Source organism: Argiope bruennichi, chromosome 2 (genome assembly GCF_947563725.1).
Source record: "Argiope bruennichi chromosome 2, qqArgBrue1.1, whole genome shotgun sequence".
NCBI lineage: Eukaryota > Metazoa > Arthropoda > Arachnida > Araneae > Araneidae > Argiope > Argiope bruennichi.
This window is the reverse complement of record NC_079152.1, coordinates 132,958,031-132,971,887: the sequence shown is the minus strand read 5'-3', so window position 1 is coordinate 132,971,887 and position 13,857 is coordinate 132,958,031. Positions and strand designations below refer to the sequence as shown.

The following is a 13,857-nucleotide window of genomic DNA, read 5'->3' as shown; positions in this document are numbered from 1 at the left end:
TTAAAAGACTTCATCTTCTAAAAACTCAGATTTTGTACAAATTCTATAACAAAAAAAATGACTTTTTAATGTCATAATTTATAAATAGAGATATGAAAGCTCCTAATTTATTCTGAGTTTAAGCTGGAAACATTGCTTGTTTCATTCTATTAAATATGATACACATTCTTTCCCTGGCATAAATCAAAACGAGAAAGAGTAGAGTCAAAAATAGTTAGACTGGAATTTGTAAGACGAAACGCAGACTATTCTGCGTTTTGTCTGTTATTTACACTAGAACGCAGGGAATTGTATTGTTCTGATACAAGCAGACAACAATTAGTGAGCAACTATTTTTACATAAATGAGAAGTTTATCTCTTATATTTGTTATACGAATTTCCAGAATTTTAATTGCATATGTTTTTTTTTTCACATAATTTGAAAATTGATAAAAAACATTTTATTTCGGATCCTAATTTTTAAAAGCAATATATTCAAAGATATATTATATTGCAAAGTAAAAAGGTATTTAATCATGCCTATCTCGGTCTCTACTAATTATAAATCTGCATCTGCGAACGTGTCTACAGCGCTCTGCAGGTAGACATTTCATTTAGAGCTATCACTTTTGACACTCTTATAGTTTAGAGGGTGAAAATATGCCTCTCAAAGTGATATGTTTATTTTTTTTAATTAGAATTTTTATTAATTAAAAACAAAGTGAAATTGTAGCGGTGTCTTGTGATGACTTTCGATTTCTTTGAAGCATAAAAATAATTTTTATAGAGCTTTAAAACTAAAAAGAAATACAGGGTGTTTATAAAGTCCCGGACCCATTTTGATGTTTAATAACTCATAAAATAATAAAGATAGATTTAAATTAATAACATAAATGGTTAAATAGACTCAAAAAGTTTCATGACCATTGTCAATGAACTTCCACGTGTGCCCCCTTCGTCGCACGCAGAATATCAAGTCGATAGTCAATTTCACGCCAGGTAGCGACAAGCATGTCGGCATCCACAGAGCCATTTGCGCACTTTATGGCGATTAACAATGCCAGAAACATGAAAGGATGCTTCATCGGAGAACATTATGCTCTTCAAAAAATCAGCAGCATCTTCTATCCTCCTTAGCATATCTATTGCAAAGGCCATCCTCCTAGGTCTATCGTTCGGTTCCAAAACTTGAACAATTTGAACTTTGTATGCATGCAGTCTTAATTTTTTCTTAATAACCTTGTACACCGTCGAAATTGGCATATCCAATTCTGTTGCCGCTGATCTCACAGATATACTAGGATTGTGTAAAAATGTCTCTCTGACACGCTCAGCATCAAAATCACTTGTGCAAGGACGTCTGGAACGTTTCTTATCTTCGATACTTCCAATTTCTAGAAAATTCTTTTTCCACCGCAAGGTGCTGTTTTTGGATGGAGGATCTTTTTGGTAAATTCTTCTGAAATTTCTCTGTGCTTGCACTATCTATTTCATTTCTATGAACCACCATAAAATCTGTGCTTTCTCTTGTGGTGTATGCATTCTCCTTAATATCCGCTCGAATAAAACATCACATACAAAAGTACTACATAGAACAAACACATCAAAAGTAAACATAACATTTCAATAGTTGACAAAAACAAAAGAGAGAAAAATGCAATTAATAAGCAGGCAATATTTAGAAAAATACAGATATTTAGACTGGAAAATGAAATTATCTGAAATTAACCACACGCGCAGACGATATTTACAAAAGTAAAAATATTCAAACCTGAAAAGGAAAATATATGAGTTATTCCATCAATAAATGTCATAAGTGTGTTTATATCTTTATTATTTTATGAGTTATTAAACATCAAAATGGGTCCGGGACTTTATAAACACCCTGTATATACTATTTAAAACGATACTAATGTTTTGCAGTAAGTTTTGTTTTAAATCAATATTTTAAACTATTTAAAAATTTAATATATTAAAAATATTTACAACACTAAGTTGCAGTGGTGAAGTAAGACTCAAATCTCTTTCATTGTTGCTACTAATATTTCAATCCGACTTTTCCTCCATTATTGATGATGAACATACGATTTGGCTTATTTTTTTCTCATAAAAGTGGATTTCAGTATGAGTTTAAATAATATTTTTGAAATCTTGTTGCACTTACAGCTACGCTTCAACTTCAGAATCAAGCTGTGATAATTTTTTTAAAAAAAACTACATACATTTTTAAATATTTTTGTTCTTTCCTGTGTCACAATTGAATGTGTAAAAAATATAGACAAAAAATTAGGGATACGCACAGTACAAAAAAAAAAAAAAATACTGTGAGGTTTCAAAAATAAAATAAGTTATAGGTCTGTCAAAATTTGGAACTTTAAAAATAGATAACTAAGAACGTCATTGCTATATAGAAACATAAAATGTTTAAATAAAATTTTAGTAGCCAATAATTCTAACGAGCCAACTGGTCGCTAAAGATGGCTATTATTGCCATAAATTTAACGAACGTTCAACTAATATTACTAAAAATAATAATGTAAAAATACAATTAAAAAAATATAATTATTGCTAAAAAATTATGATCTCTTTGAAGTGATTATTTTTTTCAACTTTGTGATACATAATTAATTTTCTATTTAATATAGAACAAAAAATTTAAGTGATAATTAAAAAAATAAACACTAATTTTGAAGATTTTTTATAATAAATTAAAAATGCTTCCATCCCTACATGGACAAAAAATAGAACAGATTGAATTATAATGTTTTTTTTTAATTTTAATTTTAATTTTTTTATTTTTTTATTTTTTGCAATGAAACGAAACACTTATTGAATTATTATAATATGCGCATCGTTTTTACGATATTATGCAAATTGCATTCCTACCTTCAAACTGAAAAATTAAATTGTAAAAGAATGTAACGATCTACATACTATCGCAGTTTTGTAAGTATTTTTATTATTATTTTTTCAAATATAACAATCGTTCCATCAATTCCCATTTATTAAACTATTGTATATCAACGGAAACAATACCTCCCAGCACAAGTATAAAACATGACCCTTTATTTGCCGCCATTTATCACAGTTAAAAAACAATTACTCGAACCAGCCATTATCTGTGCAATTCATAAATAAAGGGAGTAATTTAGTTAATCCACGTTGAGACATTGTTTTATCAGAAAATAAAACAAAATGGACACAATCTCTACAGTAAAATACCCAACTTGAAAAACTGAAGCAGAAAGATAACATCCCATCTGGTTTAGCTCTCACGTAACTTAATAATGCGATAGTAACGTAATTGTTTTTATAACAACACCTTGAACATCCAGATTTTTTCTTTTTTCACAGCGAGCTCACTTTCCGCCGCTCGGTAAACTAGTGCGAGTGAAATATTTATTCAGGTTTCATAGGAAACTTTATTTGCATATACATTATGAAGATTCTGGTTGTATATTTGATAGGTACTTTATGTGTGGTAAGTTGAATTTTTTATACATCGCTTTAGTGTAAGTTAGCAAAAAATATGTTGGAACTGATATTTATTGCGCACGTGTTAAAATGTTTTTCATGGCAGATTCAAATTCACGGTGCCAAGTAATATGATTTTATGCAACATTTATTACGATAAAGTACTAGCGTATTAAATATGTAGTTTAATATGCTAAAACAATGTGGAAAAGCTCGAAACAATATAGAAAAGCTTGATAAAGCAATGGAGAAAGCTTCCTGGAAAAATATAGTTACAACGTAAGTACATTTTACAGAAAGGAGTTTAAAAAATTTTTTACATGTTATTTAGAATTTAAACTCCGATGCTGTGTTATTTCATACTATCAGAATAAAAGTTAAGACATATATTTAACACGTTATCATTGTTCAGAGAAAATATTTTAAATTTATCCTTATGTATGTTCAGAGAAAATTGAAGTAAAAAATACTTGTAGATCAAAACTTTTAAAGTTACTCCTTAATTCTGATTGCATAGGACTTGAAATTGTCTTGAAATCTTTCACAATTTATTCCATCTCTCTTTTTCACAAATAATTTTTAGCCGAAAAAGTCAAGAAACTCATGTTGATCTCGAATATTTCATTCAAATTTGGAGAATAAATATCGTGAATTCAGTTTATTTTCATCTATAATTAGTTAATAATCATTTCCTTATTTATTTTATAGCTATGGAGTCGAGGAATAGTTTTTTTTTTCTTCATATGAGCGATGTATCTGTCAACATAAAAAAAAAGTTTGGAGATCTGTGGCAAAAGTTAAAGATATTTTAAAATATTACTACAAAGTATTATTCAGTAATATTCGTCGATGTTTTTAAAGCAAGCAAAAAGGAATTACTATAGAATTTACAACGTTTATTTTACTTTACATATTTAATTCTTCAATCCTATTTATTCTACAATTTTAATTTCATCACCATATTCTGAAGTTATAACATTTATTCTGAGCTCATATTTTAAATATTCGTTATTTGTCACAAAAACGTAAATGTAAACAACTGCCAGATTCATATATCCGTTTGTGTAGAAGTTTCACTTTCACTTTTCTTTTTAAAATAACTACGTGTTAATGATAAAATTTTCGATATGTTGATATTAGATGCACTGAATCGATATCAAATTATACTTCATTTTCCTGAGCTGTTTAATAGCGGACACTTAATATATCACGACACTTAGCGAACAAAATGATATCGATATAAAATTCGTTCATTTTCCAACATTAACCTTTGAACTTTCCTTTTAAAGTTCAATTTAGAGCTGTTTAATAGCGAGCACTTATTATATCACGACACTTATCGAACAAAATGATATAATTAAACACAGTTTCAAACATTTCTTCAGACTTAAAATTTAAAAATATCTTTTTCAGTATTTAGATGAATGGACAAAAATATTTATATTGAATATGGATAGATAAATAATATATTTAATTGATATCTGACGATCCATTGAAAATCTCAGTCATAATTTCATCATTTGAAGGAAACAGAAACAAATAAGGTACACACATTGAGACCTTTAATGCTGCAGCACACTGTATTTTTTTGAAGCAGAATGGAATTGATGTTACAGCATAGCATAAGATAGCGCATAGTTAAACGCCAATAACACTGATAATTAAGTTTACTATGTGGTTATAATGCCATTTGAATTGATACCAGACCAATTGTTATGATTGGATTTAATTGGCCTGTGTTGTGAATTGATTCTATCGGCATATGTTGTGAATTTATTCAAATGTTATATTGATTCTATTGGCATATGTTGTGAATTTATTCAAATGTTATATTGATTCCATTGGTATGTGTTAATGTCGGCTAATGGAAGCTGAACACCATTCATATTAATGGTCAAAATTCATGTGTTGTACATGGTTACATAGTAATACATTTTGCTCCATTGTGCGAAAACCAAATTTGACTATACTCTTGCACTTGAGGATTTTCAGAAATTGGCCTTGCTGACGAAGTAACAAACTTGATAGTTGGCAGTAATTTGGCGAAAAAAGCCTCCTTATGACCTTTTTTGAGTCCAATATTAAAATTAATTCTTTGTTAGGCGTGACTGTCATGTATCTCATATTAGGAACGATGATCTCTCAAATAATATTTTTTTATTCATATTGTCGTAGTCCTTATTATTTATAATTAAATTCTAAAAGATCTTTAATTTTGTAAATATTATTTCATTTTTTTTATCATTACAAAAGCATCTCTCAGATTCCCTGTAAATCGTTCTCGTTGCAAAGTTTGGACTTCTAAACTTTTTTTTCCATAAAATATATTAATATTAATAATTCCAATTTTAGAAAAGTATTCCTAATTTTTAAGAACGTTTCACCCAACACTTTAAATCCATTTTTATTAAGTAGCTGCATTAATAATCTATTTAACACGCGTACATCAGAAATATTTTTAAAAAAATCGATTGTAAGCATGTTCAGTAGCGAAGTCAGAATTACCATTCTCACCCTTGTAAGAAAACCCCTAAATGAAAGACGAACACAAAATATATACAAGATCGCCCACTGTTAGGAAAGATCACCAAATATATCGAAAGTCACTTAACCCATGCGAAATAAGTATTAGAGTCTGTCAATAAATAGCGAAGCAAGGCAGCGTTTCATATCAATTCTTTCATGAAACTCAAAAGTATTATCCACAGTTGTTCAGTATTTAATCGATAATGACATGAGTTGGGAAAATAAAATGCATATGGAAATAATTTGAATGTTATTTAAACCAATTCTGCATGCAATCCTTGCATGTCCCACGGGGGGGGGAGGCCTCATAATTGAAGCTTCTGGCAGGGTGGTCGGTCTTCGCCATCCTTGTGGGTACATGAAAAGGGAGATGGGTCTGGCTTCTTCTCCCATCGATGACGGGACATACTCCCTCAGGTAAGGGTTGTATAATGGCGGGTGATGGCCCTTAGGACTCAACAATAGTTTCCACCAGTGTTGCGGGAACTGTGGGTGAGTCTGTTGCGGCGATGTGGCCATTCAAGATTTTCCGTGGGCCTTCCGGTGGGTCGGAGTAGTCAGTTAATCGTTATGCAATGTTTTTTGAGTAAATTGAAGACATATAAATGAAACGAGGATATATCTGTAATATAGGATGAAATGAATCAAATCAGGATTTCGCATTTGAACTTCAGGTGACGTTAATTCTTTTGGTGTGTATGTGTCAATTGTGTTGAACAATAGGCGGATACCGTAAATACCATAGATATTTTGATTTGATTGCCTTGTTGAGCTTTGCTAATGTTTCACGATACTGTTATGCAATGACCACAGTTTGGAAATTCAATGAGGAATTTAATCTTGTAATGGAAGAAGAACGAAATAAGTAACATTGATAGGCACTGCTGCTGATGTTCTTGAAAATTTTAGGAGAAAGGGGATTTCTTATGCCTCCGTTGAAGATTTTGTCATTTCTATTCGGTTTTGAAAAGGATTCCCCAATTCTCACCACTAGTAACAACTACTAATAGAAATTATTTCACTCCTGCATATATGCTGTAATACTCTCTGCCTTGTTATTTAATGACTGTAACTAATAAAATTAATTGACTTAAGCTTTGCACCAATGAAGTATTTTAATTCCAATAAAAAACAACCTATGATTTTTTTCTTTTTCTTCTATTAGCTATCCACTTTAGGAGAGAGAACTCGATGCTATTCTCAAAGTGATTGCAACGATGGTGAATGCTGCACTGGAGGAATTTCGCCATGGATCAAAGGACAGTGTCAGGATTACGCTGAAGAAGGTGACAACGAATTCCAATTACTTTTAAATGAACGGAAAGGCATTTATTTTGGCTAGAGTGACACACTGCGCAGAATGTTGAAGTTAAATGGGATACCAAACTTCACCAGTTCTTTATCATAACATTTCTGAATCTGTAATCGAATTGCTAAGGAACAGAATAGAGTCATTTTGCTTTCAAAATGACTGTTTTCATTATATATCTTTGACCAATAGTTTCTATTTGACTTCACAGTTGAATGCAAATATAGAAAATTGTCATTTTTTAATATAATCAGCTATTATGTACATCATTTTATATTTACGTAATCGATATTGCAGAATTGAAATTGTTGGCTTAATGTATTTTAGATGTTAACAAAAAATCAGTTTCATTACAAGAAGATCAAGGATGAAATTTTTATTCAAGCTGGTTAAATTTAATCAAGTTTTGTTTTGGTGTTAGTTAAACGATATAGTTTGGAATTTTTAAATAATAGACAACTGTTCATTAGGATTTTCAGTAATTGTCTCTTGAATAATAAATTAACATTTAGAAGTGTGACATCAATCTAACATCAAAAATAATTTTGAAAAAATTACATTCTTAGAAACGCAATTGTTTTTTAGTTTTTTTTAGATTTACATGATTCAAAGAGTTAATAATGTATTAAGCTCCATTTAAATTGTGAGTAAAAACTATAGAATTGAATACTAATAATGGTACAATAGCTAATTTCTAAAGTTGTAGATAGTGGCATACATTTTACGTGAAAAAATATTCTAAATAACAAAAAAAAAAAAAGATTTCATGTTGTATGAGACAACGAAATTACAGTTTTCTCATCCACTAATCATGTTTAGTAGAAATATTCAAGGCACATTAACATTTTCAAAAGACATAATTTCATTCATCTGCGAGAAACAATTATTCGAGTTTCGAATGTAATTATTTTAAACATTTAAAACCATTTCATAGGCAGACAAGAGGAAGATCTGCCAATTAGTATATATTGTATTATCTTGTGAGTCGCTGGCTACTCTAAAATAACAAAATTCAAAGCTTCGTAACTTAGTTTCAGTTACAGAAGAAACACAACCTTTTTGGTTAAAAAAATTAATATAATACGAAACTTTTAATTAATATAATTTATAGGATAGAGAATATGTATATAAATAATTAATAAAACAAAGGATATATGATTTTATCTCTACTAATAATAAAGAAGAAAGTGTGTATGTATGTATATATTGGTTCTGTACAGGTTAGACCATTTGACCAACAGCTACCAAATTTCGCACACACACACACACACACACACACACACACACACACACACACACACACACACACACACACACACACACACACACACACATATATATATATATATATATATATATATATATATATATATATATATATATATATATATATATATATATACCTATGAGGATAGGAATGTACACCTCGGAGGGATTGTTTTCAAACTAATTAATTAAAAATTAAGCTGTATTTTGTATTTTTCCCCCTATAATATCGGGAAATATCACTCTCAAAAATGAATTTCACACCGTTTCAAATTATATATATCTATATATCTTTAAAGATATCAATTTAATAGTCATGAAACTTTTTCCTGAATTTTGTCATTTTTTTAAGACTATTCTTTTGCTTAATTTACAACAATGTATTAAATTGATCCCCTAACAATCAAAATATTTTCATTGTTTTCATTTGATATTTAATCAAGAGATTTTCTTTCTTTGTAAAATATTAAAGAAGGTTGATTCTATCTGTATAGTTTACAAGACCAATAAAAAAGTAAAGTTACAAGATAGACTTTAGAAGATAACTGAACCAGATACTTAGTTTTTAATAGCGTTATGATGGATAGCGTCATGGACCTATCTCCATTAGAAAAGTTCACGTGCATAATAAATTTGATTTCAGTAGGATAAATAAAATAACAGGGTTTTTATGTCTGACAGTTTTATGGAATGTTAGCATGAAGCTATATCTAAATGATTTAACTGAAACCAAATATAGGAATATTCCCAGAGAATTAGTCGGTCGCTAGTATATAAAAATTCTAACATTTTTAAAATTAATTGTCTAATAAAACACAAAATATTATCCCTTATACCACTTAGAATAAAATATATGCCTGTTTCTAGCAATTTAGAAATTATTTATGGTCCCAAGATTAAAGCAAAGGCTCCAATTTTGTATATTTAATTATGGTAAAAGCTCTGTAAGTCAGTCTGGTTTAAATAGTATTAATTCTCATTAAACGATCAAAGGGTTAACTTGTATATCAGAATCATGTATATTATATCACTTATACTGAAGTTAAGTAGAATTTCAAAAGTTAATGTTAAAAGCTAAAGTTATCAGTTAAAAGTTAAATTTATGAAGTAATAGGGATGATAATTTTGTCAATAATTTAATCCTAATTCTAACCATTTAAACCATTTTGTCTATGAATAGATATATCAACATCACATATTGTTTCTTTATTAAATGATTAGTAATTTTTAGCAACTTTTTTACATTATCTAGAATGATAAACATGCCTTAAAAATATTTTATTTTGATTCATAGGGGAAGCTTGTGATCCAGGCCAGCCGGACACTGGTAAATATTTTCTCTACTGCCCTTGCAGAGATGGCTTGAAATGTGATAATGCAGGAAAGGTAATCTTATAGAAATCGAATTTCAAAATGGAATATAATTTTCAAATAACTTCTAATGCTTTTTTCTCTTCTCTCTCTTTTTTTTTTTTTTTTTTTTTTTTTGCTTAAATGTTGTAAGAAACGTTTTTATACAATTCTAAGATGGAAAAACCTTTAAAAGAAAATTAAAGTTTTCTGCAATAAAGGTTTAAAATGACCGTAAAATATCTCTAATCCCATTGCATTAAATTTTTTTCTTACAGTGTAAAATTATAAAATAGAAAATTATATTTAAAAATAGCATGCGCGATTTTATTTTACAGATTACGCTTATGAAGTATTACAATCAAATACTTTAAGAATGAATTAATTGTGAAAATAATATGTAGAAAATCGTTTCAGAAACAGAAAATAAATTTTAAAAACATGAAGTTCCCAAAACGTTGTTTATGAAGAATTGTGAATAAAATTGATTTAAATAGTACATATAATGAAAATTGAATGTTAGAGGTTTGCAAAAATATTCCATAAATGGACATTATACCCCAAATGCTGCTTTTAATTTGAATATTAATTGCAAGTTTGGATACTGAACTAAAACATTTTTTTTTGGTGGGGAAAGAAGAAAGCCACAGTGATTCATTAAATGAGGAATAAAAAGAAGTCTGATGAATTAGCTGGAAAAAAGCCAAACTAACTGTTATAGACAGAGCGTTATGAAAAATTAATCGGAAAGCTTAATGTACCACAAACTCTAAAAAGGATAATGACCATTTTTGATGAAAGAATAATGTTATTACTTATTCGTGGAATTTTCCAAATGCACATCAGATAATCATTATTTCTGACATATTTTGGCGCGTTCTTTGCTTTAAGTATTGCTAAGATTAATTCCTTATTTTTATCTGCATATGTGAAACAGTATAAGGAGATATTTTTAAAAATCATTTCCGATAAGAATTTTCAATTCCTCGTATACGAAATATGCAAAGAGAAAATACTGTAATCGTCAAAACATTCGAACTCGAGATATTGGCAAATCCGTACTTCAGGCATTCCCATGTTGGAAAAGTGCATTTTTAGAGTTATACCAGTTTATCTGTGAACATAATGACTAATAACGCTTCGGCCAGGATGTATAATTGCATACATGGTTTTTATACAAATGTGTAGATTTCTATTAAACTTTGAAAGATGCCCATTCGTAGGAAGTCTGTGTGTCAGGCTGCCCGATTGCAGGTAGAGATAGGTAATACTTGATACAGATTTAATATCCAAAGTATCCAATCCTATAAACTTTAGAACCTCATTCGTCAAGAGATTGACAATCTGTCGTTATGTACTTTCGCAAGAAAATGCAATAACTCAAGCAAATGCAATAACTCACTCAAGCAAATGCAATAACTCAAGCAAATGCAATAACTCACTCAAGCAAATGCAATAACTCAAGCAAATGCAATAACTCACTCAAGCAAATGCAATAACTCAAGCAAATGCAATAACTCAAGCAAATGCAATAACTCACTCAAGCAAATGCAATAACTCAAGCAAATGCAATAACTCAAGCAAATGCAATAACTCACTCAAGCAAATGCAATAACTCAAAAACGAAACGACAGGCAAATGAAATTCAGTACAGAGATTTAATATCTAATGTGTACATTTGTATTCATTTTGATCCAAATTTGAAGCGTACACTGTCTGTCGGTTTATACTTTCGCATGTATGCAAAATAAATCATTCAGGCATACAATTCTTTTAATAAATGACATTTAGCATGCTACTAAAATTGTAATTATATGTTATGTTTCGGTTTAAATCCATCGAAAATTTTTTTTAATGCACATTCATATTTTTCTATTACACTGTAAGCAGGATTCTGAAAATAATAATTAAAAAAAAAAAAAAACACCTGTGAACTCACACAGTTACGGCCTTGCTCAAAGTCTACAGTTTTCTGTGTCTAGGGGGGGGGTAGCTCTTTTATTAGAAAGTGTGAGAGAAATTTAACTAATTTTAGATTTTATATCAGTAAAAGGAATCTGTGGGTTATTTTGTTTGGGATTTATGTTAATGACCCATCAATCTGTAAAGAAAGTGATATTTAAATAAATCAACTGGTTAGAATGTATAGTTTTTATTTACATTACTTTTTGAATTTGTATATGATATTTGTATATGATTAATGCGAGCTAGGACCATGAATTTGATAGAATTAGGATACAATTGTTGCTTAATGCCCTCACGCCATATGAACAATTATTTCAATTATACTTGAAAACTTATAGAAAAATAGTTTTCTTTTAGATTCTATTTTTTTCCTTAGGTAATCAAGTATTTTGTTTTTACTCTTTAACAGAAATATTTTACTATAATTTTTTTTATGTTTTCAATTCTTTTACAATGACCAGAAGAAAAATGAATATATTCCGGTAAATATTATATTATTTTTTAAAAAATATATAATATTTACCGGAATGAAAGCCATTATGGATTCCATTGTATAAAATATTAACGAAATATGTTTTGAATGGAAGAATAACAGTACAGTATCTATTTGCAAACATAAAAACATATTACTGATTGCATTATTTTCGATTTTAAAAATACCTTCTCATATAAAAGTCAACATTTATATCAAATGTGTATGCATAATTTCTAACATTTTTTTCTTCTTTATTTAGACAATGGGAAGCATTAAATGCGTTAAAAACTGAAGACAAGCATCACTCTCCCTGTCGGAGTTGGAGTATTTCTGAGCATGAAATCATGTTTCTGAAGAAAATTAAAATATAAAAAACAATCAGTCTCTTGTATTCTTTTATCAGGTTTTTTACCACACTATTATGATTTGTTTTGCCGCCCGAAATAGTGAAACTACCGAATTGCACAACTACACGATGAGGTGATGAGTTACGTAACGCAGCACCAGTGCCTAGTGCCGATTTAATTTTAGAATCGACTGCGCAGTTTATAGCGAATCATTTAATATAGCATTAGATAAGATGCAGGTATTAGATGACTTGCTTAGTAACCTTTGTCATGTGATTATAACATCATTTAAATTGATATCAAAAAAATTATATCAGGACAAATATTATTTTCTTCCTCAAGAATTTAATTTTTTTTTTTTTTTACATTATTTCTCAATAATGTTAACTTTTCAAAGACATTTATTTTAAAAAATTAATCTTATTTTGATTTGTAATAAGCGCTGAAATCTAATATCTTCATCTTTGTTTCTTATGAGAGAATAATCCGATTTTATTTCATTCGCATATCGGACAAATATATATATTTTTCTTTGATAGAATAATGGAAAAAAATGAGTAAATAATAAGTGCAAAAATGAAATGAGCGGATGTTTCATATTCTCCATCTTAGAAATGACATATTCCAGATACCACTTCATCTCACTTCCCTTGATTCCATTGATTAAATCGAACAGAAACTTCTGATTTTCATTGATCTTGTAATTTATATTCATGAAGCAAATTTCTGTGTATCTTCGTATCATCAAAAATCAATATGAGTATTTTACAAAAGGATTACATGTAAAATAAATGCTAGCAATTACATTCTAATTCGGGTACAGTAGTTAATTTCTAAACAGTTACAGATAGAAATATATTTCTTAGTGGAAAAATATTATTTCTCAAATATAAAATTATATTTTATTTTGGAAATGATAGATATATTGATGAAAAAATTAAGTAGTATTTTTATCCAAATCCATGATCTTGTTTATAATGTTAGTAAAGCATTCTTAACCTAGCAGCATTTTAAACAAAAAAGTTCCACATTTTTTTGCAATTCAAATTGACAGAATTATAAAGCTCTGAATTACCTTAATATAGGAAAACGGTCACATCGAGAAATACTCTATGATGACAGATAGTTTTCAAAAACGCGATCCATTAAATGATCCGATATAATG

The 13,857-nt window shown here is 29.0% G+C and overlaps 3 protein-coding genes across 5 annotated transcripts in view; 2 read left to right on the top strand and 1 right to left on the bottom strand.

Annotated features, from left to right (window-relative positions):
* The window catches only part of LOC129962395 (toxin CSTX-20-like), a 385,421-nt gene that overhangs the window by 22,234 nt on the left and 349,330 nt on the right, over nt 1-13,857 (top strand). The gene's annotated exons all lie outside the window — the stretch shown is intronic.
* LOC129962384 (voltage-dependent calcium channel subunit alpha-2/delta-3-like) overlaps nt 1-13,857 on the bottom strand; it is a 452,772-nt gene that overhangs the window by 341,186 nt on the left and 97,729 nt on the right. The gene's annotated exons all lie outside the window — the stretch shown is intronic.
* Nucleotides 3,301-12,723, top strand: LOC129962399 (U9-ctenitoxin-Pr1a-like). The gene is made up of 4 exons (XM_056076155.1): nt 3,301-3,461; nt 7,146-7,266; nt 9,850-9,941; nt 12,605-12,723. Exons 1-4 carry the CDS (start codon nt 3,420-3,422, stop codon nt 12,635-12,637), a joined length of 288 nt encoding a protein of 95 aa, XP_055932130.1. The 5' UTR covers nt 3,301-3,419; the 3' UTR covers nt 12,638-12,723.

What these genes read in the sequence shown, in the direction of transcription:
- LOC129962399 (XM_056076155.1), top strand. Translation starts at nt 3,420, where the DNA reads ATGAAGATTCTGGTTGTATATTTGATAGGTACTTTATGTGTG. An exon ending in TGATAGGTACTTTATGTGTG is followed by an intron (nt 3,462 to 7,145) that starts GTAAGTTGAATT and finishes TTCTTCTATTAG; the next exon opens with CTATCCACTTTAGGAGAGAG. An exon ending in AATGTGATAATGCAGGAAAG is followed by an intron (nt 9,942 to 12,604) that starts GTAATCTTATAG and finishes TTCTTTATTTAG; the next exon opens with ACAATGGGAAGCATTAAATG.